The sequence below is a fragment of the Leptonychotes weddellii genome, chromosome 12 (genome assembly GCF_054177405.1).
Source record: "Leptonychotes weddellii isolate Sample4059 chromosome 12, ASM5417740v2, whole genome shotgun sequence".
In the NCBI taxonomy this organism is placed as follows: Eukaryota; Metazoa; Chordata; class Mammalia; order Carnivora; family Phocidae; genus Leptonychotes; species Leptonychotes weddellii.
In genome coordinates this window covers 26,629,811-26,655,364 of record NC_138380.1, presented here as the reverse complement: position 1 = coordinate 26,655,364, position 25,554 = coordinate 26,629,811, and the positions used below count along the sequence as shown (strand labels likewise).

At 36.0% G+C, this 25,554-nt stretch overlaps 1 protein-coding gene and 1 long non-coding RNA gene across 3 annotated transcripts in view; one reads left to right on the top strand and one right to left on the bottom strand.

Annotated features, from left to right (window-relative positions):
• The first annotated feature begins 3,360 nt into the window (after window positions 1-3,360).
• The window catches only part of ING3 (inhibitor of growth family member 3), a 28,826-nt gene continuing 6,632 nt past the window's right edge, over window positions 3,361-25,554 (top strand). The window contains exons 1-10 of one of the 2 annotated variants that reach the window (XM_006727821.3): window positions 3,365-3,527; window positions 3,769-3,840; window positions 6,647-6,747; window positions 8,546-8,611; window positions 18,963-19,059; window positions 20,644-20,715; window positions 21,774-21,893; window positions 22,167-22,324; window positions 22,885-23,078; window positions 24,412-24,604. In XM_006727821.3, coding sequence (XP_006727884.1) covers window positions 3,500-3,527; window positions 3,769-3,840; window positions 6,647-6,747; window positions 8,546-8,611; window positions 18,963-19,059; window positions 20,644-20,715; window positions 21,774-21,893; window positions 22,167-22,324; window positions 22,885-23,078; window positions 24,412-24,604 — 1,101 coding nt within the window. In that variant the 5' untranslated portion in view covers window positions 3,365-3,499. Of the gene's footprint in view, window positions 3,528-3,768; window positions 3,841-6,646; window positions 6,748-8,545; window positions 8,612-11,997; window positions 16,858-18,962; window positions 19,060-20,643; window positions 20,716-21,773; window positions 21,894-22,166; window positions 22,325-22,884; window positions 23,079-24,411; window positions 24,605-25,554 lie in introns of those variants that run through there. The other variant, XM_081800196.1, reaches the window with a different exon arrangement.
• Window positions 24,560-25,554, bottom strand: part of LOC145716492 (uncharacterized) — a 14,271-nt gene continuing 13,276 nt past the window's right edge. The window contains exon 3 of the long non-coding RNA XR_014139161.1: window positions 24,560-24,753. This is a non-coding gene — a long non-coding RNA (uncharacterized LOC145716492). The remainder of the gene's footprint in view (window positions 24,754-25,554) is intronic.

Below are 25,554 nucleotides of genomic sequence, written 5' to 3'. Positions count from 1 at the left end.
CTCCAACTCTCTTCATTCCCAATTTCAAATCCCAAAAGAGTGCATCCAATAGGCCCAGCTTTGGTCTGTCCCTGGTAAATTACTGAGTGAGGATCAGAGAGCACAGTAATGTACTACAGATACGGACATCCCTGCATATGAGCCATGATGCCTAGAAATGTGGTAGTGGGGGTAAATGGGCAGCCACCCCAAGTAGCATTTCCTATACAACCTAACGATGTAAGAAACTATCATATGTGTGTACGTGTGCAATTTTCTGCAGCTGATACATGGTTCAAGAATAAGAATTACATTCATTAAAATATATAGCATGTTTTATTATTTTTTGGTTTCTATAAAGTGTGTATGTATATTAAATGAACTGGTATCCATCTATTATTTCATTTTCCTTAATATAGAAATCTCCCTGAAGAAACTCAGTTTTCACTGAAATGATAAGTCTTCAATTTCTGTTACTCTTATTTCTCACAGCATGCTATTTTTGCTACTCTGAATAACCACCTGCTGAAAACAATGAAAACTGCTAGGTTTAAAAAAAAAATCAACTACATTGATGAACTGGTAGGAAATGAAGGAATTCTCAGAGAGGAACAAAAGAAAGAAAGGAAGCAGAATGAGAGGATCCTAAGAAATAAGTGAGGGTCAAAGTGGGATGTTGCTAAGAGATTATCTGTCAAATTCTGGACACCTACAGCTCCTGCGTTGGTAGCTGTGCAGCATGCCAAGATCAGGAAAGAAAGCCAATAACCCATCCAAAAGGAGGATTCTAATAGGGGGCAAAATTTGAGGCCCCAAAAGGCCGTATTCCCAGTGTAAGGGCGAATGAGAAAGAAATTTGATGCACAAGTCAATAAAGAAACATGGCTGACTTGACCTTGGAATCTGGGAAAGGAAGAAAAAGTCTCTTCTGAGAATGTCCTCTGAAAATCAAATCCAAGCCACTTGGATCTGAGGCCAAAAGAAATCCATCTGTGCTGTCCAAACACTTTAAGTGGCAAATTTAATCTGGTCGTAGGGTTAATGGTGCCTCCACGCAACTTGCAGAAGCAAATTCTAATACTGTCTAGGAAAACTCAATTTTAACTCTGGCCTTAGAGAATCCTGACAGTTACAACCCCAGAAACTTAAGTGCAGAATCCAAAATCATAACAGCCAAGGAAACAGGCACCACGAGCAAAAGCTAGAAGAAACAACAAACAGCACAAAAGACCCATAAAACTTTCAGTTTTGGATGTAACAGACACAGAACATAGACCATTTAATGTTTACGTTATGTTAATATTACGTTTAATTTGTATAAGAAATTAGAAAATGGCTCAAAAAGAACTAAATAGAATTTGTAAAAATAAAGTTATTTGAAAATATTGAGATGGACCATATAAAAGGCCAAAAAAAAAAAAAGAAAGAAAGAAAAGGAGGATAAAGTGAGAAAGTCTTAGAGATGTCCCATAGATGTTCTAAAAGATAATGGTTGAGAATTTTCTACAATTTTTTCAGGACACTAACCCTGAGATTCAGCAATCCTTTAAAATCCTAAGCATGGTTTAGACATTTTTTGAATGGTAAGAAGGAAGGAAAGAAAGAAATGACTACATACCTAGATTCACCACTGAGAAACTGCAAAAATATCCAAGAGATCTTAAAGGCAGCCAGAAGAAAGGAAGGGAGGGAGGGAGTGTAAGAGGGAGTAAGACTGAAAGCACTAGATTTTAGATGAAAGTACAGAAAGTAAACTAGGTAATTATTAGAATTGAGGTAAGTTTCCTTTGACATTCATCAATATGACAGGTAAGTATCCTGATTAAAAGCAGTGGAAAAAATCTTGAGTGTAAGAAAATGTAACAGAGGGGGAAAGGAGGAAACTCAAATGCATAAAATGTTTCAACTCCAGGGCGCCTGGGTGGCTCAGTTGGTTGAGCGACTGCCTTCGGCTCAGGTCATGATCCTGGAGTCCCGGAATCGAGTCCCACATTGGGCTCCCTGCTTGGCAGGGAGTCTGCTTCTCCCTCTGACCCTCCCCCCTCTCATGTGCTCTCTCTCATTCTCTCTCTCTCAAATAAATAAATAAAATCTTTAAAAAAAAAAAAGTTTCAACTCCAATCTGAAAAATATAAAAACAGAACAAACTGAGGGTTCTAGAGGGGAGGGGGTGTGGGGGGATGGGTTAGCCTGGTGATGGGTATTAAAGAGGGCACATATTGAATGGAGCACTGGGTGTTATTCGCAAACAATGAATCATGGAACACTACATCAAAAACTAATGATGTAATGTATGGTGATTAACATAACATAATAAAATTTAAAAAAAATAAATAAAAATAAAAAGTTGTTAAAAAAAAACACAACAGAACATTAAATTATGAACCAAAGACAAATTTTCCCGAAAAACGAATAGAGCTAAGACAGGTGGAAAAGAACAATACCCAACCTTTACTGAGTGCAAACATTTTTAAGAAAAAGAAAACTGAGCAGTGAAGGGACTAAATATATCACTGGTGAGCACTCTCGGGGAGGAGTCAAAAGGTAGAAAAAGACACCGCGCAGGACTGTAGACGGCCAATACAGGCTATTTACTTAACGTAATCTAAAGTTATTGTTAGGATAGTTCATTAGATATTAAGTCTTCATCCGTTATTTCTGCTTTCTCGCTATTTCTTCTTTTTTTTTTTTTTTTTTCTGGGTGCAGGTTCTACGTATAGCTCAATTACATTACGATTAACGATGAGACAGACCGCAAAATAAAATATGTAAGAGGCTGTCGAGGGCTATTTCTGTATCTTTTAATATGGGAAATTCATCTTCACCCCATATTCTTAGTGACACTATTTTAGTGACAAGGAAGCCAACCAGACGTCCCATTTATATTTTTAGCAGTGGATACTAAGGATAAATTCCATCAAAGAGTTCTGTTTTAAACAATCCAAGTCGCCCGAACTTTGCTGATTATTCTAGCGTCAGAACACTTTCTATTTGCTTAGCACTACTTGAAATCTATGACTCACAAACGCCAGGGCATGGAATCCTAGCAGTAAAGAACAGGTGAAAAGTTGTTCCTAGTTGTGTTCTGCAGGCGCATACAACTCCCGTCTTTCCCTGTGCAAAAATCAACAAATAAACAGAGCCACCGCATTTCAGATTCTCTTGCGCACCGTTCACAAGGACGACTGGTTTTTGTAGTTTATACGTGGGTAACTGTCAAGCATATTAATCCCTGTTGGGACGGAATGAAACTACACTTCCCATAAAGGCGCGGGGGCGGCCTCCCGTCGGCCTACGTCATTGCTTCAGCCAACCAATGACAGCTCCGGGCGGCAGTGAGGCAAGCGCCGTCAGGCGCCAAAGTGGTTTTTTTTTTCTTTCTTTTTTTTTTTTTTTTCCGCCGAAGCTGAGCGGGTGCTGCTAGCGGAGGCGCCATATTGGAAGGGACAAAACTCCGGCGACAGCGAGTGACACAAATAAACCCCTGGACCCCCTCGTTCCCCCAGCTCTAAGGGCCGCGATGTTGTACCTAGAGGACTATCTGGAAAGTGAGTGGGCGGCGCTGGCGGGGGCCGTCTGTGGGACCTGCGGGCGGGCAAGAGCGCGAGTGGACGGGCAGGCGGGATGGCGGGAGGGAGGGGGAGGCGGGGGATGTTTCTTTCTCACGGTAACTGGCAGCTTCGCTGTGGGCTGCCGGCTCCTTCGACCCCCCCGACGCACGCACGCAGCGACGTAAGCGCGTACTTTCGCCGTTGGCCCCGCCCCTCTGACGGACTCTCCCTTTGACAGTGATTGAGCAGCTTCCAATGGACCTGCGGGACCGCTTCACGGAGATGCGCGAGATGGACCTGCAGGTGCAGAGTAAGTCGGCGCGTTTGCCCGTCTTGGCCGCGCGCGTTCAGTGCCAGACTTACTTGCCATCGACTTCATCGCCTCTGCTATTTGACTCTCCTCCGGCTCACTGGCTAGTGCATAAGGAGTTGTAAAAAAGAAAAGGCAGTGCCGAATCTTGCCTCTTGCTTCCCACGCTACTTTTCTCCTTGCTTTTACAAGAGAAGGAGGCACTAGGGCACGTGTATGTGTTCCTTTCTCGAATTCAAGACTCTGCAATAAAAGTTTCTGTACCTTCAGTGAGAACGTAGATATATGTCTTAATGCACATCGGTGTAAATGTTGAGAAGATTTTGACTTGAGCCCTTACGTATGGAACATAGATTTCAGCATTTATACTTTTGTTAAAGTTCGTTCTATTCAAAAATTTTCAAGAGCGGAAAATACAGAAGCATAGGTCATATGCGATTCTTTAGTGACCCTGGTGAACTTGGAATGTCACATTTTGAAAAGTTACACATTATAGGATACATTCTCACTTGTCAACAGGATGATATTTTTTCAATCAAAATGAGTGAGGGAAATAGATTTTACTGTAAAGCTTCTTATCTGTTGTAATAAAAATTTTGACTTTTTCTTCTACCAGTGATAGCTTGGTAGTCTGGTTACTTTTTCCCAAAATTAACCTTGTTCTTTCATAGAGTGGTATTTGGTTTATCTGATCATTTTTTCTGTGAAGTCTCTAAAAAGGGGTTTATGGTTCAAAGAAAGTAAAGAGTCAGTGCCTTTGGAGATAAGAAGGTATATACTTAGAGCAAAATTACACTTAAAATGAGTACAAATATATGTCCACCATGCTCTGAAAGAACTTCATAAACCTTCCCCTTTAAGAAATGAATGTAATATATCTGTTCCAGTTATCTTGTAGAGCTACTATATTAAAAATTAAGAGTGCGAAATGAATTATACGGTACATAATTAAAATGTACAATTATGTGTACCCTTATGGCTGGATGTTACTCTCTTTGTTTAGATGTAGGTACTCCTTAATTAAATTGTCTAAATGATAGTAATGACTGGCCTTCGTGAGGTCTATCCCCAGATAATATGTTTCTTGGTCCCATTTATTCCAGCTATGTTTAGGCTATATACATAAAATGTTTCTCAAGGCGCCAGGTTTTTTTCTTAGAAAAGTAGAGGTGGAGGAAGATCTGGGTTTTGGGGTATGATTGGGAGGAAAGGGGTATCATGGAAAGACATCAGAGAACCAGCATTCCTTGAGGTAGTTAAGGACCTGTCCTTTCTCCCTCTTGCTTCTCTATCCCCCTACCCCTCCACGCACTTCCATGTCCATTGTTCATGAATATTCATTTCTCAGCCTCTTGCCAGTTTCATGTGGCCATGCTTAATACAAGTTGATATGATATGGAAGCCTTCTTTTATTCAGTGGATTGTAGTGTAGAAGTCTGAATTGTGTATTTCTTTAGCTTGCTCACAAAATTCATTTTAACTTTAATGTAGTCAAAATGCTAAAGTAGGGGCGCCTGGGTGGCTCAGTCATTAAGCGTCTGCCTTCAGCTCAGGTCATGATCCCAGGGTCCTGGGATCGAGCCCCGCATCGGGCTTCCTGCTCCGCGGGAAGCCTGCTTCTCCCTCTCCCACTCCCCCTGCTTGCATTCCCTCTCTCGCTGTGTCTTTCTCTGTCAAATAAATAAATAAAATCTTAAAAAAAAATGCTAAAGTAGTCTTTTCTACAGGTTTTGATGTCAGATAGATCTGAGTTTGTATTAGAGTTTTACTGACTTATTTTTTGACCTTGACCATGGTTTTCATTGTCTATAAAATGAAAATCATCTGAGGATTTAAAATAACACAGTTAAATTAGAATTCATAGTATCTGATACAAAGTAGAAATTCAATAAAGGGTAACTGTTATTTTATTCTCCTTCATTATCATTACAAATTTTAAATTCTCTTGTGATTTGTACTTAGATTATATAAATGAGAGGTTTTATAAACTTACATTTTATAATAATTAGAATTTTGTAAAGTTAATAGGTACTATGGATTAATAAAAGAGACTTCTTTGTAAAATAAGTTAGAAATTGCTTATTTAAACAAAGGAAAATTTTTTAAAAATTAACTGTAAGACTTCTTAGAATCTTTAAAAACCTATTATATTATTGCCGTGAAAAATCTCCGAAAGGTTTTCCCTCACTTACATAGCAACAGAATCACTTTTTTTTTTTTTAACTTTTCCTTTTTTAGCAGACATGGAATGAGATGACTATTCTTGGCACACACTTAGGGAAAAACTTACCTAGAATAAATAATATAGTATATACGTGAACAAATGATGTACCTTCTACTGTCAGTCATGATACGAGATGATGGGGTGCTTAATGCCATATAGTGAGAGGTTAAAATCTTTTTTTACTTTTTCTTATTAAAAGAAACGTGAGGATTATCTAGTAGTACTCTTAATAAGAAATTGTGCTTTGGTACATTTGGCTGATTTAATACCATTAGCTTTTGACCCAAAGGCTGTACTATTGAAATACTATGGTATAGAACCTGTATATGTTGTTGACTACTTTGACTACTGGAAAAATTTTGACATAACAACAAATATAAATTGTCAGAGAAAATTGTAACTTTTTTTTTTTAACTAGAGTAATTAAAGCATTTACATAATCAAAGCATGACATATTTAAGTTATTGGCCAAGTGAAAGAGTGTATGTTGTCAGATATTTTTTTCTTTCCCCAAATCAAAGCATGTATATTTAGTGTATGAATTTGGTCATCTAAATATGAAATGTTTTTATTATGTCATAGATGCAATGGATCAACTAGAACAAAGAGTCAGTGAATTCTTTATGAATGCAAAGAAAAATAAACCGGAGTGGAGAGAAGAACAAATGGCATCCATCAAAAAAGTATGTTCAACACTCTGGATGATCTATCAGTAAATATTGGGGTCCTCTGAGAAAGATATTTTAAAATGAAATTGTTTTCTGGGTATCAAAATGAGGGAAAGTTATCAGTGGCTCTTTAGGATTTAAATAATTTGTTGTTTTAGAGCTTCAGATGTAGGAATTTTTAATCATTTTGGTAATTTAAAATTTGTTTCAAAAATTATCAACTTTTATTAGAGAATTACAGAATCATAAAAAAAGTCCATTTTTTTCTTTTATTTTATTCTGGTTACAGCTAATTAAGGTTGCCTTGTCTTCACAGATATTACATTGTCTTCCAATTTTGGCCACAAACTGGGGTGAGAATTAGCTGACCTTGAAGCATATTTTACATATTGCTAGGTACCGAAGTTGGTAGAATCACAGAAGAACACAATCTTAAGTGTTGAAAGGATCACAGAAAGTCTTTTAGTTTAAAACTATAAATCTGTATATGAATGGAGCCTAGAAATACAGAATTCCTTGAATTTTGATTAGTCTTATAGTACTTACAGGCCTCTTCCAGATTAGAATGAGTATCAGATCTCTTCCCAAGGTTTGCTTTAAATGTATAACCTAGTGTATTTGGGATACATTGGAAGAACTACATAAAAGACCTGGGTTTGGTTGTGACTGCCATTTTTCTGTGTGACATTGGACAGGTTCTTTAATATCTCTGAGTAATAATGGTTCCCTCATCCCCAGCCTTCATAGAATTGTTCAAAAATCAACTGGGAAAGAAATTTGAAACTACAGATTTAGAGAATTTTTTCTTTATTTTGCCACATGGGGGGAAGCACATAATTGGTCCTGGCTTGGAAGAGGACTGGTGTATATGAGTACAGACAGCATCTCTGTGCAGGTGACCATTGAACAACACGGGTTTGTACTCTATGGGTCCACTTACATGTGGATTTTTTTGATAAATACAGTATAGTACTATAAATGTATTTTCTCAAAAATGTTTTTTTCTCTAGCTTACTTTATTGTAAGAGTAAGGACATAATACACAAAATACACATTAATCTGCTGTTTATGTTATCAGTGAAGGATTCCAGTCAACAGTTGGCTGTTAGTAGTTCAGCTTTTAGTCAGAAGCTTATATATGGATTTTCAGCCACATGGGGGACACACTGTTCAAGGGTCAGCTCTGCAACCCAAAGTCAGTCTTCATCCCTTTAACCTATTAAGTTTTTGGTGTAGTACAGCTTGTCTATCTTAACAGTCTAGTTCTCCATGTAAATTGATAGAATCATGTTTTTGTTCTTAAATGATTTGCTTTATACTGAGGAGAAATCTAAGTATAGATTGAATTGTATGAATTAATCCCTAACTTAAAATGAGAGTTCCAGAACAATTGGAAAATAGGGACGTGCAGGCCAGAATCTTTTCAGTAGTTATACTTTGATTAAAAAGTTTTAAAAATGGGGAGAGCAAATGTTCTTTATAAATTAAATAAATTGTAACATTTTCTTTGAAAGAAAAAGAACTATTCATTAGTTCACATAACGTTTACTAGTTTAGAGGCTAGACTTGGACTGGTATTTAATTTTGCTTATATCTTTTTTAGGAATGCTGAACATCTTCCTTTAATTCTTGGCCATTGTACATAATTTCTAATCCTACCCCATCCCCATCCTATCCTTAACTGGGTTTTTATTGCTAATGTAGGATGACTGACATTGAGTATAAGGTATGATAATGAAAATGCAGTTATATGTGCTGAATACACATTTTTAAATTATTAATTTATTCTTGAAATGAAAATGTTTTTATTCAGGATTACTATAAAGCTTTGGAAGATGCAGATGAGAAGGTACAATTGGCAAATCAGATATATGACTTGGTAAGTAAAATTAATGTGCATACTATGCCATAAGTACTTAAATTATGGATTATGTTTTAAGTTTTGTTGGCTTAAATGTTAATAGGAAGAATAGACTAAATTTGAAGTATTGCTTTCTTGATCCCATTCCATTTGAGGTTTCAGTGTCTATTTTTTGGTTTCTTTGTGGAGAAGAGTCAGAGTCCACAGTTTTAGTCAACAGTTAAAAACCTTACGTTTTAGCCAAATTTACATTGTTAGATTTTAGCTGATGTTAGACTTTTTTTTTTTTTTAACAAGAATTGGTGTTTAAATTTATTTTACTAATCCTTATCTTGAGGTAGTATATTTACTTACCTGATAAATCATCTTGAGATTGTTTCTGTGGTAAAATACACATAAGATTACTGTTTTGACAAGACTTCTTGGTTGCCTAATTAAATGAAGAAGAGCATCATTTGAGTCTGTATTAAGAGATAGTACTCAACTATCTATAAAGTGATGTCAAATAGATAGCACTCACCAACTGGCTCAGGTGGCAAAAATGGGAAACACTTGATTAAACTTTAAAAAAAGGTTCTTTTTTGCTGTAGTAGTACTTGAAAAAGATTGAAATCACTGTAAGACAGAGGCAGTATTTCTCAGAGTGGTATAATTATGATGCTCTCTTTTATATAAAGGATCTTCTAAACTATATACTTTAGGAAATACTCATTTCTGGTTCTGCCTCAAAGCAAGTTAAAGCTAAAAACAAATGGACACTTATGGCCAACTTTAGCATATAGATTTCATATCTATTTTTGTAATCTTATCTGGATACAGTCTCATTACTGAACAAGTATATGTAAATATAAATGTTATTGGTAAGACACAAGATAAAAGGTACATACCACATATGGTGTACATTGTAAATGCTTATAGAAAACTAGAAAACATTTGTCATGTGATGCCATAGGAAATGTTTCCTTGTTCTCATATAGTGGAAATTTTTAATGGCTATAATAACCTAGGCTCTTTTGTTCATGCAGTGATTTTGAAACAATTTGATAAAAGATAAAATGCCTTTAGAAAGGCAGAGTAAACTATAGCTTGATTTACTATGGAATTGGAAAGAAAAGTTCTTGTTTTGGTCTTGAATTATGTCTATAAACACAGAAAAAGACATTTATATTTGAATCCAAGAGAAATTTGTTTAGTAACATTGCTCCTCATATTTAATGAGTATATATGTCAGTCTTTATTTAGAGACTACCTGCTTTTTAAATCTTATAGCTGTTTGGCTATGCTCTTTGTTCGTATTTTGTTATTTTAGTACTTTTTATACATTTAAAAAATTTCAATGTATATCATACATTTAGAAAAATATGTATAATATAAGTATGTTCTTTCTAAATATGTGTGGATTTTTGGTATGTATCTATCCATTATTTATGAACCACACTGTTTATTCACTCTTGTGCTTTGTATAATGGAGTTTTATTTGCATATAACGGAGGAACAAAATGAAAATACTGTAAATGGCTTCTGTTCTCAAGATGTTGGTAAATTAGTTGGGAAGACACGCCCACAAACTAAAGTGAAGAGCCTGTATAGAAACATGTAATAAAGATTAATGCAGTTAAATATTAAGTATCTGGTAAAAAACTGAACTAACTCATGTTGAGTATTGTTAATTTCTTAGAGGATATGAGATGAGTTTTGAACAGAATTTATTCAGAAGCTCTGGGGCCTGGATTAGGTGTTGTACTGAGGGGAAAGCAGTTCACTCGGAGATATGGATAAACACAGAATGAAAATAAAACTTAGTAAATTCTTTGAGGGGGATAGATTTTTTTAGGCTAGGGAGTGAGGTAGTAGAAGGTGATGTAATGAATTGAACGAAATGTAATAAAAAGCAAGTGTCCATAATGGATCCATACAGACATGAGTTCAGCCATTTCACTGACAGCAGGACTTTGGATAAGTTACTTAATCCCAAAACCTTAGTTTTCTTATCTATTAAATAGCAATATTAATGTGTGCCTTACAGGCGGATGTGTACACATGTCTATAAAATGATCTTAGCTTGTGAGAGCACCACACGGTGGATGCGCACTCCTTCCTTAAAGGTTCTCTCCATCTTCTCTAAGCGGAATTTCTCATTTTCTTGGAGCACTGCTTCACTTTCAGCTCTTCCAAGTGGCACCCAGTTTCTTCCCCATTCCCCCAGTTATTTCCAGGATGGCCTTTTGTCTTTCCTTTACTCTTCCTCCTTCCTTCCTCCCTCTCCCATTCCTTCCTCTGTCCTCCCTCTCCCTTTTTTTTTTGTGACTTTTCTTTTCCTCTCCCTCCTTCTGTTCCTTCCTCTTTTAGCACTCCATATTAAATTGCTATTTCAGGTGATCATGACATCCTTAATATAAAAATCCATTCTTTTTTGAGACTTAATCGTCTATATTGTCCTCCCATCTTTGTGACCCTCTGCCTTCTCTGTGGATATCACTTATAATGAGGTTACTGTTCCTCAGGGCACTGTCTTTGACCTGCATTGTTTTTTACTGTATTCAGGTGATCTCACTCAGTGGTAACTCCCTTCCCTTCTTCTACCCAACTCCAGAGGCCAGGAAGACCAAATGCCACATGGTGAAGAACTGTTCTGTCAAATGCCAGTTTTCCCCCCTGCCCCACACACAACCCAAGCTGTGAAACATTCCTCCATTAATTATCCGGGTGTTCTCTTAGTTTTAGGAATTATACATTAATGATTCCTCAAGCTCAGGCTTCTCTTCTGAGCCTATTCATCTTAACTGAGAATTCTCAGGCCCCGGAACTCAGTGTATTAATATTAAGTTTTAACTCTTAGTCTCCTCTTTTCCTTCTCTCACAGGAACCACTGATCTTCCAGTGATTCACATTGGGATATTGAAAGTCATCCTTGTCTCCTCCTTGTCCCTAGCCTCCCCACATTTAGTTAATCAACACGTCTTGTCATTTTATCTTCTAAATATCTCCCATTACCCCTTCCTCTTCACTTCTGCAGCGTGCCACAGTTCAAGAACTTTTTTAAAAAACCTGACTGACATGCTTTTCCTTCAGTCTTTGCTTGGGAAACTTTCTTCATCTTTCATAATCCTGCATGTGCAGTCTCTTTACTAAAATCACCTTAATAATCTTGATATTCATGTCATTTATATCTAGGAGAAGAGATTTGATCACTTAGAAAAGTCACACAAGAATGATTTACAATGGGTGATCCTAATGTGGACTCCGATATTATGAAAAAAAAAAAAGAATGATTTAAACAAAGGATTTATTTTCCTCTCATATAAAGTATCTGTTGGAGGAGGTAGATCAGGGCTCGTGTGACAACCCCGACATCATCAGTGTCCCGGGCTGCTTCTAATCTGCTCCTCCTCTTTTTTGGACAGGTAGAAGAAGAATTGCAGTAAGGGATTACTCAAAAGGGCATATTTTGCAGTTCCTTTAAATAGTCTTTCTGGAAATCTTACCTACTGACTTCTGCTTAGGCTTGGCTCCCTGTAGCTGCTTCTTGAAATGTTGCTTAACAGGGCACATTGCCACCCCAGGGGTGTGGGGGTCTGTCAGTAACGAAGGAGGCTATTGAGTAGGTACTTAGCACTTAGTGCCTTACCCTACCCCTCAACAGAATCATACCAGCTTCCAAATTGTTGTTATCTCCATGATTTTATTATTATTTGAATTAAATGGTAATTATTTATTTACCTTTTGCTTGTATGTTTGTCTCCCCTACTATAAATGTCAAGAACTATGTTTTTTTTTTTTAGATTTTAGTGTCTTCAGACTCTATGGTAGTTATTTCTCAGTAAATATTTGTTCAACAAAATCGCCTGAATAGGTTAGTAGAAAAGAAAAGGCATTACATGATTCCCAAGTTATGAGTCTTAGGGATAGTTTAGTGGTGTCCTTCTTTATGTGAGATATTGTAGTTGAGTGACATTTTCTCAAAAGATTAAATAGAGTCACATTTTAGTATGCTAAGATTGACTTGGTTTTGATGGACAAACAAGGGTAGGCTACAGTGCAAATAGCCCCTTCTTTTCAAGGTATGACTTTAAACCAAGAGAAGTGAAAGTAATGTAATTCAAATTAGTTTAGTTTCCTTTAGAATCACTTTAGGAGACCAAACAATCCTATAATCTATGTCTTTGCTCAGATCTTTTCAGTATCCCTCTCTTTAAATTGTTCTCCATTTTTTTAGTTTCTTCAGTTTAGATAGATTTCTTTCTTTGATACATAAGCTCATTTTGGAAGTTCTAAAACAGGCTGTATAGATGTGCCTTCAGCAAAAGGGGCATTTTTTAAAATATTAAGACTTATTGTGAGGCACATGTTTTATTTAAATACCTTTTTTATTTAAATACTTTGTACTTTATAATTACAAAATATTTTTTGGCTATTTTCAGTTCCTTTGCTTTTAAAGAGATTCCTTTTAAATTATGAAAACATTTAGTAAACACTATTAGACCTTACTATACAAAGTAATAACCATATTATTTTCATAAAATAAAAAATATTAGATTTCCTAACCAGGGCCCTTGAGGGTATGTGAGATTCTTAATCATTCTGTACACTTAGAGCCTGGCCCAATAGATAGTTGAGCAGTGAACAGAAGGACAAAAAAGACTTTCGAGGTGATCCAGTCCAGCGTTTCCCAGACCTTAATACTTGCATCCCACCGCCAAGGTTTTTAGATTATCCATATCATCTGTACATCTATTTACTAAGTAAATTTTTAAATGAAATTTATTTAAGAGGAAATTTTATTTATTAATCTGATGCTATTAACATAAATGAAAAACTGGTATTACTTATCACAAATAAGTAATTATAAAATGTTAAAAAACAAAGTACAGCCTCCATGGAATGCTTGTGCTTTGTGCGCTGCACCACATTGCAGGGTGGCTTGTGGTATTTGAACACTTTATGCTGGAGGGTAAGAAATTTACTTTCGCAAGTAATTGCAGTTGAGCATAAGGGAATTAATTGCCTTGTTCATAGGGAGGTTACTAAATGGATTTACCATCTCATATTAGTTATATTCCCCAAAATATCAACAGTAAATATCCAAGTGAAAGTCTTTATAAATAGGAAAGAGGAATTAAATTCCTATAACATTTAACTTTTGAGAGCTTAGAAAGCTAAGTGCTTCAAAAGTGAGTGGGTGCGAAGTAGTGTAAATGTATAACTACAGTAATTTTTAATCATAGGTAATTTATCCAATAGACAGTGGTACTTCTATTTATATACTTCTACATAGTGGGAGAGTGTAACTTTTCATTCATTCAGCAAATATTCTAGAGCTCCAGCAATAGCAGTCTCTGCTGCTAAGTGCGCAGTAATGACACAGAGAAGCAATGAATCTAAGCAACTATTAAGTAAAGATTTGTTTAGATTTTGATAAGTGCTATGAAGAAAAGAAATGTTGCGGAGAGAGGGATAAAGAAGGAATTACTAGGGGAGGCTGTTAAGAATGTAGTCAGCAGGAGTGGTGTAGTGTCAGGAGGTGACATTTGAGGAGGTACTTGGAAAATGAGAAAGAGCCAGCCATGGGAAGAGAGCATCAGGAAGAACATTTCAGGAAGATGATGGACCAAGTGCCACGTCTGAGGTGGAAGAGTGCTTGGAGGGTTGAAGCAGAGAAGAGGCCAGTGTGGTTGGTGTATAGTAAGGAAGGAGAAAGGTGGTGCTGAGAAGGAGCCAGGCAGGAACCACCACATGCAGGGTCTTCTAAGCCAATGGAAACAGTGTGTTTTTTCTTCTGAAAGGAGTAGGAGGCCACCTTAAACAGAGGAGTGAGGTATACCTTAGAGGAAATTGTCTGTATGCCTTTGCTTAAACATTGTGTTGTTACGGTAATTTCAAGTAAGCATGTATTATTTTTACAGATTTTTTTTTTTTTTAAAGATTTTATTTATTTATTTGAGAGACTGAGAGAGAGAGAGCATGAGAGGGGGGAGGGTCGGGAGGGTCAGAGGGAGAAGCAGACTCCCTGCCGAGCAGGGAGCCCGATGCGGGACTCGATCCTGGGACTCCAGGATCATGACCTGAGCCGAAGGCAGTCGCTTAACCAACTGAGCCACCCAGGCGCCCTATTTTTACAGATTTTAATGTACAGTAATTTAGTATATAATTATGTTTGATTTTGCCCCTCAGTGTTTTACATAGCGTGGTATTTCATTGTATTATTTTTATTGAAATACTTTACTTTTAAAATCAGTCGTACACTTTTTATACCTATGACTAGTATTGTACAGATTACTTCATTTATTAAGGAAAGAAACCAGACTGCATAAATATCCACAAATGAAGAGATTGTGGTGGAATTACGGATTCAGTAGAACAAACTGAAAATTTATTTCAGTAGTTGTTTTAGTGGAAATGAGCAACAAAAAAAAGGCTATCCTGTTAAAATAATTTCCTTCTAGAATCCTGATACTCATAGTCATTAAACACTTATTTGTGTTTCTCAGCCAGATGTCACTGTCATCAGGCTGTATTAGATTACAATACCTAATAAAGTTGATTTATGTATACTCTGATAAAATTTGAGCTTTTAGTTAATGCTTGAATGATTTTAGCAGTCTCTTACACTGCTCAGTACCCTTGAACTTGCTTCTTTTTTATATCCTGGCCTATACCTGAGATGATTATATTTCAGGTATACATTTTACCTATAAATTTGAGAATTCTTCATCTGATACTCTGATTAAAGAAATATATTATGTAAGTTTGACCTTTTGACTTGTCTCCTATCCTTATTGTCTTTTAGGAAGATTAGATGTAGTTTATATGCTAAGGCCTCAAATATTTGATTCAGCCTAAAGGTGGATCAAATTTTCACCTATTATAATTCAGAGATGTGAAGAATCATTTTCATGATTTATCAGAGAAATAATTTGCCATAATGGTTGCTTTTTCTTCTCCAGTTTACCCTCTTTATTCACTATTACCAGATCTTTTCACAGTTAGAAATTTATCTCTCATTGCCATTGATTTCACCTTAGAACTTTATAAAATAACTTGTGCTCATTCTGAAAGGGCAAGCTAGACATTTAAATTTTAGAATTTGATGGTATTGGAAGCCATCAATCATGTAGAAACTTTTTGAAAAGCTGTATTTAGTTCAGTTTGGGTCCACCTGTGACACATGTTAAAATTTGAAAATTGGAGACCAGAAGTCAAAAGGGAAAGAATAAAGGATTACAACTCTATGCTGAAATGTTAAAATATGAGGATTTTTTTGTTTCATGCGGAGGATGCATGAAGTGTGACTTATCTTTGTGATCATCAAGATATTAACAAATAATGTTGACAGAATTTCCTTTGGCTCTGAAGAGGTCAGAAAAAAAGAGAATTGATTTAGAATTAAAGCAGTTATATTTGGTGTTATGAGATATGATTTGGGTCTGTAGAATAAGGAAGCTTTTGTGGTTGGTATTTATTGACATTAAGTGGGGAACAAATCAATAATTAGACTCTGTGGTCAGCCTTGTGCTAGGAATCTGTGGTTAATGGAAAATCTCTCTCAATTGGAGTAGTATCCTCTCTACGACGATAAATCAGTCTTATGAGGTGTGTGTGGAGGAGTAGGGCAATGTAGGTTTTTGCTCTGCCTGATACCTGTGGGGCCATTATGGCAATCTGCCAGAATAGGTGCTTCCCCCATTCAGAATCCTGGGGGCGGAGGAGATGCGCTCTGCGGGTTTCAGGCAAGTCCAGTTGAGCTCTTGCTATGGCTGTTTAATACTGTTGAAGTACTCTGCTGCTTCATAGTTTGAGTTAAAACATGTGGTCAGCTTTCTAACTTCTGATTTGAGTTAGTACAGTAGCAGTGACTCTAAGAAAAACAATTCTCATTGCCTAATAATTGCTTCTAATATTCATCAGTTCGTCATCTTTTTTTTGCCTATCCAGAGGTAAGAATGACTAGAAGCTGTCTTACAAAGCTGCCTACCACAATGTGGTTTAGGCTTTTTTTGTTTATTTTAATTATGTATTTGTTTTTAGAATTATTCAATCTTTGGATTCCATTCCTTTTTCTGAGCTGCTAGTATTGGAAATCCCATTATTATTTTCCATGCTCTCATGTGTAATAACCCTTATCGGTACTGTCTTTAATATACTGAAGCAGTTCTTCAGTGGGGGGGGGAAGGAGTTAGGGGAGGGGTACATGATGTCTTCATCTCACTCTGACTCTATCCTCCTGACCAAGATTCTAACACTCTGCCTGTCTATACTGTATATAACTGTTACAGGCCACACCATACTTTGCTTTTTCTTTTTTCTCTGGGAATCTTGTTTGTCTTCCTGTCTCTATTCATTCTTTAATTGTTAATTTTTCTTTCCATATATTTGAAAACAATACATTCTTCACCCTCTACCTCATTTACCTCCTTTGTGTCTGCCACAGCCCATGGTTATATATGTATTTTTTTATGTACTACTTCTAACTCTTTTCCAACTGTTGCTTATTTGCTATGTCTAGGGTATATATATTTAAAAACATTTATTATGTTAAAAAGCTCACATAAATCTTAATTTGTCAGCCAAATTGTAATCCTATGAAAGCAGGGATCCTCCCTCATTTTTCATGTATTTTCCATTTAACCCAATGCCAAGCACAACTCTCAATATTGCAGGTAATAAAGGTGGTGGAATGTTTTCATTGCATTAAGGGGTCTTGGAATTTAAATATGAGTATTTTTTCTGACTTCCCTTGAGATTAAATTTTGACAACGTAAGAGATATTCTTGAATAACTGAGGTCTGTGTTCACACTTTATTATTGGAAGGGAGGTTCCATTAAAGGATGCTCAATTACCTGCATGTTCTTTGAATAGGAGCATTTGTCCATAATACGTGCCTCTATAGGATTTTAAATATTGTAATACGCACTCTGCCAAGCTCTGAAAAATAAGTTGTGTGTGAAGATGGACAGAAAATTGGGTTTTAAATTATTGAAAAATCACTAACCAGTACCCCACTGGGTGCTGTTAATATACAAAATATAAATAACAAGAAAACATTCTTACTTTTCAATTTGAATTATATTATTCTGAGCTAAAAAACAGTTGGCTGCTGCATGAAGTTAGAGGGCAATGTTAGGTATAAATGGTGAAGAACAATTTCTTACAACTAGATCAGATTTAAATCCCTTTTCCATAATGCATTAGCTATTGCCTTTGGGCATATTACTTAACCCTTCTGAGCCTTAGTTTCTTCACTTATGAAATGGAGACAGTAATAACCTATATCAAAAGATTAGAGCAAGGGCTAGAAAAGATAGAAGAGCATCTAATGCACCAAGCACATTATATGGCATCTAACACACACAAATTGCCGTTTGCTACTTTTTTCTTTAGGTACTACTTCTCTCCTTCAATTTAGGTACACATTATTTCATTCTTACTTAATTTTTTTTTTGCTTTCATGATGTATCATAGACACTTTGATATTTGTAAGAAAGTCCCTCTTAATTATTTAACAGTGATCCACTGGGAATCTAGAGTTTGAAAAAAGATGTCAATAATATAACAATATTTTTCAAAAAAATTGTTTTCTTTGTTTCACTTCGAAGTGGTAAATTTGAAAAAGTATTGAAAAAATATTTACTATAAACCTTAAAAAATTAAGACTTGTTGCTAGTTTGAGGTATTATATAATTTTCTGAAATCAGTCAAGAGATCTCTAGTTGAATGAGAAAATAAAATTTACCACCTTCACCAGGGCGGTAGTATTAGCAATAAAACCATTTAAACCAGGCTCTTTGGGGAATGGAGTTTTCCAGCTAAAAACCGCTTTTGTTTCAACCCTCTACATAAATGTTTACAAGTATAATGGTTTACTTTTCTGCCTTAGAGAAATTTATGTATAGAATATAGTAGCCTCTTTGTTTATAGACTAAGGATCTTTCATTCTTCATTCTAAGTAACAGTTATAGTATGGCAGTGTGGTGGATAGCCTTATTATAAGTAGGAGGAGATTAGGTTGAAAGTAATCCCAGGGTATACTATAAAAAGTTACCAACCCTCCTGCACTTCCTCCCCCCCCCGCCCCCGCAGTTCCCAAGTATCAGTTTTGTTTAGTTTCACATCTCACTTCTTCTGAATGTTTTCTAACAAATTGTGATTCTGATTTCTTAAAACTTCAAATTTATTAAGGGAGACTTGAGAGATTATTTCATCTAGCACCCTCATTTCATAGATTAAAATACTGAGGTGTAGGTTAATTGACTTGCTCAAGGATACTAAGCAGAGGCACTAAAAGAAATAAAGATTTAGTTTTCCTCATTAAACTGACACTTTAATAGTGTCCCAAATTTTGGTGGTTATCTTTGATCTTCTTTGAAACAGGTAGATCGACACTTGAGAAAGCTGGATCAGGAACTGGCTAAGTTTAAAATGGAGCTGGAAGCTGATAATGCTGGAATTACAGAAATATTAGAGAGGCGTAAGTAAAATTTACAGTTTTCCATCAATGTTGGACAGTCCATGTGCAAATCACGGAGGAGACGCTTGTCCCACGGAGACTTCTCAGATCCTGCGCTTCTGTGGATGGTGGCAACTGGGTCGGACAGCGTGGACTCTAGCAGCTAGAACTGTCTGGGTTATGGATACGGAGAGAGATGATACAGGATATCGTACACTCACTCTTTATTAAAATCACATGTTAAGTCATTCCATTTTTTCATATGTGTATATGTTAGTAAGATGAGTGGTGAGAACGAAGACTGAAAGAAATATAACCATCTAGAAACAAGTTAACCATCTGTCACTAAATGTATTGACTTTGCACTGCCTGCTGGATGCACTTAAACTCTGAGCAAGGCTGTTATTTTTTCTTCCTAAGAACTGCCTTAAGGCTTTTCCTCAACTGTGTTAGTAAGAAAGCTTTTAGTTGATTCCAAAGCATTTCCTCTTTTTCTCAAAGAAGTAAACTTTTTCTTATCAGTAAGAAGCCATTTTAATATTTCTTTGTAAGGTTCTACTTGATCTCCTGCTATAATTTACCTTTATTCTTTTTTTTTTTTTTCTTGATGCATTTCTTCAGCAAGAACATGTACTTGTTTCTACATACTGATGAAAAATTTCTTTATGGCGTTAGATTATGTGTATATTTACACACTCCCTAGGATAGGGGAACAACCTAGTCATGAATCCATCTTGGTATCCACAGTTGCATTTTTGTATTCAAAAGTAGATCTATCACTTCAGATGATAATCTAATTTATTTGTGATACTTTTATTCCAAGGAAACCCTATCTGAGATTAGTAAGTATTTTGAAACAAAATGTTCTGTAGCTACTCTAATTTTTTTTTGAAATGCTAATAATAACTGTGAATAACATAATTCATGCCTATTCAGTACTACAAGAAGGTTAATGAAGCATCCTCTGTAAGGACACAGACACACAAAACTAAATGAAATCAAGTTATAAAATCTGCTCCACCCTATGCCCTGCCATAATTTCATCTCAAGGGATCAAGATAAACCCAGAAAACTTCTTTAAAAGTATTTTAATGCTTGGCGGTAGAGATTCTGTGCCTAACTTCTTTTAGGAAGTCTTTACTATCATATATTATTTTAATGATCAAAGAATTTTCTTTCATAAAGTAATGTCCCATCCACCTGATACTTTAGGATCTCACATAGAAAGATCTTCAACCCAGTATAACTAGTTTTAAGTTTTTCAGATCTTATCGGTAATGGACTTATAATATCCATTCATCCACGTATGTGGTACCCGCTGTCCTGAATTCCCCAAATAGACATTGACATGCCTTGAGCTGTTTTGTACTTAAGGTGAATAGTAAGGAGTGGATTACATATTATTTAGAGAGAGGATGAAATTGGCTCAGGGTGAAATTGGCAGTGGTGATTCTCTAACGTGTTTGACTAAAATGATACAGGCATATGCATTAGGGCTTGCCAGTCCTCTGCTAGGTGAGGGTACAGAGTGCCTGTACTTGATTGACCTGTAAAGTTCTGCGTTGACATTGAATGGAGATGTATCTCTGTGCATTTCTTTTTTAGGGTCTTTGGAATTAGATACCCCTTCACAGCCAGTGAACAATCATCATGCTCATTCACATACTCCAGTGGAAAGTAAGTTTGGTTTAGGGCAGCTAAAATTTTCAGTACAATTAAAAATTCATTATATTACCTGTATATTCTTTTTAATTAGCTCCATACAACCAACTGAGGAAAAAAAAATATCCTTCCCTTACTTTTATTTTGTGAGATCTACTTTTTCCTTACAGTTCCTGGTAAATTTACCTTCATCATTTGGGAAAAGTGTATTTGATTTGGGAGTAGAGTGTTTGCTTTTCCTGGAATACATTGAGGACAAATGTATGGTATTAATAGCAGCATATACTTCCTACATACAGACACCTGATTCTCTCTAGAGAGTGTTATAACTCAAGCCAAATGATAAACTACATGATGGTGGGCTCTTTGTTTTTTATCTCCTTGCTTTTCCTGTGCTTAGCCTACTGTTTGGCATGTAAGAAGGCCTCAGATGGTTGGTAGGTTGGTGAGTAAATGAATGCTTGGGTGGGTGTTAGCCAGCTAGAAGACTGTATCAGTGTAATTTGTGACAGATCACTTTGATATGAAAGAAGGGTTGATTGAAAACTATTCAAAATTGTAGATAATGTTTTGAAAACAAAATTCTTCTCATGTTATATGTGAAATCATGGTGCATCATGGGTTATCTGTAGTACTTTGCTACTGAAGTTTTTTTTTAAATGTGTGGGAAGGCTCCTCTTTTTTTTTTTTTTTAAAGATTTTATTTATTTATTTGAGAGAGAGACTGAGAGAGAGAGAGCACATGAGAGGGGGGAGGGTCAGAGGGAGAAGCAGACCCCCTGCTGAGCAAGGAGCCCGATATGGGACTCGATCCCGGGACTCCAGGATCATGACCTGAGCCGAAGGCAGTCGCTTAACCAACTGAGCCACCCAGGCGCCCGGGAAGTCTCCTCTTAACAAAACAGGTGACACGGAGAGTTCTGCTTGTCCTGTCCTCCAGGAAAACATACTGTTCTGTATTCCATGAAGAACTCAGAACATAACTGTACTTGTTTATAACTGAATGGAAGTATTATATCTTGTCCATAGTCCTCTAAAGTTTAAAAACACAAAAATTCTTTATTTATATTCAGAAAGGAAATATAATCCGACTTCTCACCATACAACAACAGATCATATTCCTGAAAAGAAGTTTAAATCTGAAGCTCTTCTATCTACGCTTACATCAGATGCCTCTAAGGAAAATACACTAGGTAAGTTTATTATCTTAAATAGGAACGTTTGCTTTTTGTTTGTGTTAAAGGGCAAATGAAAGTGTTCAGGATTGACGAATCATACAGATTTTTTACTTGGTTAAAGTCCACATATGGGGAAAGAAGAAAAGGAAAAATGGGACATGAAAATTTTATAGGGACATGAAAATGTTAAATTTAATGATTATATCTGTACTGGGAAATAATGTATTTTAAGCTCACTAACATTATGTTCTCTCCAACCATTTTTATGTCTTCTTTAATTCTACATAGGATGTCGAAATAATAATTCTACAGCCTCTTCCAACAATGCTTACAATGTGAATTCCTCCCAGCCTCTGGCATCCTACAATATCGGCTCGTTATCTTCAGGAACTGGTGCAGGGGCCATTACCATGGCCGCCGCTCAAGCAGTTCAAGCCACAGCTCAGGTAAGAAGGAAAAGGTTTGGAAATAGCAGGTACATTTTGTCTGAATCGTGGGCAAACTCCAATAGAAACAGGAGTTCTTTTACACTGTATAGTTTCATTTTTAAATCATGGTTTTATGATATCTGACATTTTCTTTGATGGAACTTATGTGCATTCGTTTGCCTGATTGATCATGAAAAGTAACAAATAGATTCGTGCAAGCTCACGCAGATCCCCTCACACAGTGATGGCTCGTGATGTGCATGGTGTTGACAGTGAGCCACACACCTGTGAGGACAGTACTTCGTCCTCCCTCCTGGTGCCTCACAACTCACTCCACCCTACGTTTGTTCGCTGCTGTACAGTTTATATTCCAAATTAAGTTACCAATTCTGTAGCTCCTCCCTGTGTAAAAACTGATTTCAAATCTTTACATAAAACAGCTTAAATTACAGTGATGAAATTAATGGTTTAAACAAAATAATATTGGGTAAACCAACATAACACTATAACTAGTAGGACTGAATAAGAAAAGCTGCATATATACGCCTATTAATATTATCAATGAATGTCTGTTGAAGATGAAAGAGGGACGAAGAACATCAAGTCTGAAAGCCAGTTATGAAGCGTTTAAGAATAATGACTTTCAGCTGGGAAAAGAATTTTCAATGCCCAGAGAAGCGGCTGGCTATTCATCATCTTCAGCACTCATGACTACATTAACACAGAACGCCAGTTCATCAGCAGCCGACTCACGCAGTGGGAGAAAGAGCAAGTAAGTTGCATTGGTACGGTAGCCCTGTACTTTTACTAAGTATGCCCTGTACCAGTCTACTTGGCATCCAGCTGGGCTTGGATATACGAAACAGGTAGGTATAATGGATCAGGATGAACTTTGGGGAGGCAGGAAGGCATGACATTTTCATTCACACTGCCATACTTTGGAGGAGTAACATCTTTAAAAGGTGTTAAAAGTCTTTAATCTTTCTAGAGTCTTAAATTGGGTATAAATGACTTCTGTGTACTTTCTTTTGTACATTAAGATAAGCCATTTTATGGAGCTTTTTTCCTTTATAACCTCTTATTTGTCATGTGGTTCAATGTAAATTAATGTATAAAATACAAATTTTATCCTGGGAATTTTTTTTTAAATAAAACTCGTCATTTTTATTAAAAGTAAATTGTCTTAATTCTTGGTCTTATGCCCCAAAAATTGAAATTATGAAACTACCCCTGGATTTTGTATATGAGACTCTTAGGATGATTGTCTGCATTATCTTAAATATGAAAATTTAACAGCATCTAGTACCATCTATTTCAGGTATCTGCATTTGCTAGATATTCAGACACAATAAAAGCTCAAATGGTAGACCAGAATAGATTACCTAATAATTGCATCATAATTTATTTTTAAATTTATTGTATTTCCTGTGAGTAAATCTCTTAAGGAATGATCAATCTAGAATTATCACAAAAGTGCTAGATATCTTAAAAAGTAATTCCTCTTAATGACCCAAATTTATTTTAACTGCTGATAATAAATTTCCCTATTTTTAAAATATAATTAGCATATAAATATTAGTAAATTACTTGTGAATTTTAACACTGTTTCCTGTCTTACACAGGTAAGTATTCACATGTTGATTGATGGTCATGATCATTTTCATCAACTTCTCTTGTGTATTTGTATTTTAGATTTTGATGAAGAGTATTCGGTTTGCTTAGAAATACAAAGAATGTCTGGCAGGAAGCCATAACCAGTACTAATTCTTAAAACTATTACCTGTAACTTAAGTCAATGTTAAGTAGTAACAGTTTAAAAAATTATCGTTAAAACATAGTTTGAAAGAAACTTTTTGAATATCTTTATTCTCCAGAAAACAAATAAACAAAACTCTCAAACAAAAATAAAACTGTTATGAAAAAAGTTGCTCTTTGTTGCTCTTAAGAGTTGTGCCTTTAAATCTGTGTATCAGGTTATTTTAACTTCATGTTAAACATTAATTTACACGTTTAATGTCATTTCATTTCATACCACTAATTTAGTAGTTACTCTCCCGTAACTTCTTCTGGATGCTGAGCAAATAAAACTGATGCTGTTTTTTCAGAAACAACAACAAATCTTCAAGTCAGCAGTCATCATCTTCCTCCTCCTCCTCTTCCTTGTCATCATGTTCTTCTTCATCAACCGTCGTACAAGAAATCTCTCAACAAACAACAGTAGTACCAGAGTCTGATTCAAACAGTCAGGTTGATTGGACTTATGACCCAAATGAACCACGATACTGCATTTGCAATCAGGTGAAAGTCTGATATGTCTATACAAGCATAGTCTGAATAAAATAGAAAACAGAGAGCGATTTCATTTTTTAACGTGCTCTTTTTTCTCCAGTTAAAATTCTTTTGCTTTCTTCTATAATTTTCTTCTGCTTCTTATAAAATCACATTTGCTGAAAATACAAAGAGTATAAAGGAATGTGTAAGTCACCCATAATCTCAACCCTCGGAAATAACCTATAATTAGACATTTTGATTTATCACTACTGTATACCCCACATGCATGTTGTCTTAGTCTGCTCAGGCTGCCATGACAAAATACCACAGACTAGGTGGTTTAAACAGCAGAACTCTATTTTCTCACAGTTCTGGAGGCTAGGCAGTCCAGTATGAAAGTGCTGACTGATCCATTCCTGGTGAGGACTCTTTTCCTCGCTGGCAGAGGGCCCCCTTCATGCTGTGTCCTCACATGGTGAAGAGAGCTCTGGTGTCTCTTCTTATAAAGGCACCGACCCTATTGAAAGAAGATTCCACCTCTGTGGCCTCATTTAGCCTTTATCATCTCACAGACCCTATCTCCAAATATAGTCACAGTGGGGGGTAGGGCTACAACACAGAAATTTGGGGGAGAGATGCAAACATTCATTCTCTTACACCTGTGTACACACAGATGCACACGTGTGTGTGTGTGTATGTATGTGTGTGAATTTGATGAGTTGGATCACAGTATATGTAACACGTTTTCACAAAGTCATGTGTACTGAACATCATTTTTCTTAATTTTTTTTAATCTTCTCACAGTTATGTGTTATACTGTGTGTAACTTTTTAAACCAGTATTTAGCTATAGGTTTTTTTAGTGGTTTTAATTTTTTTGAGATTACAAATAACATTATGGTAGGCATTTTTTATGTAACCCATTTTATACATCTAATTTCTAAGATAATCTTTTAGAAATAAAATTAAGTTAAAATA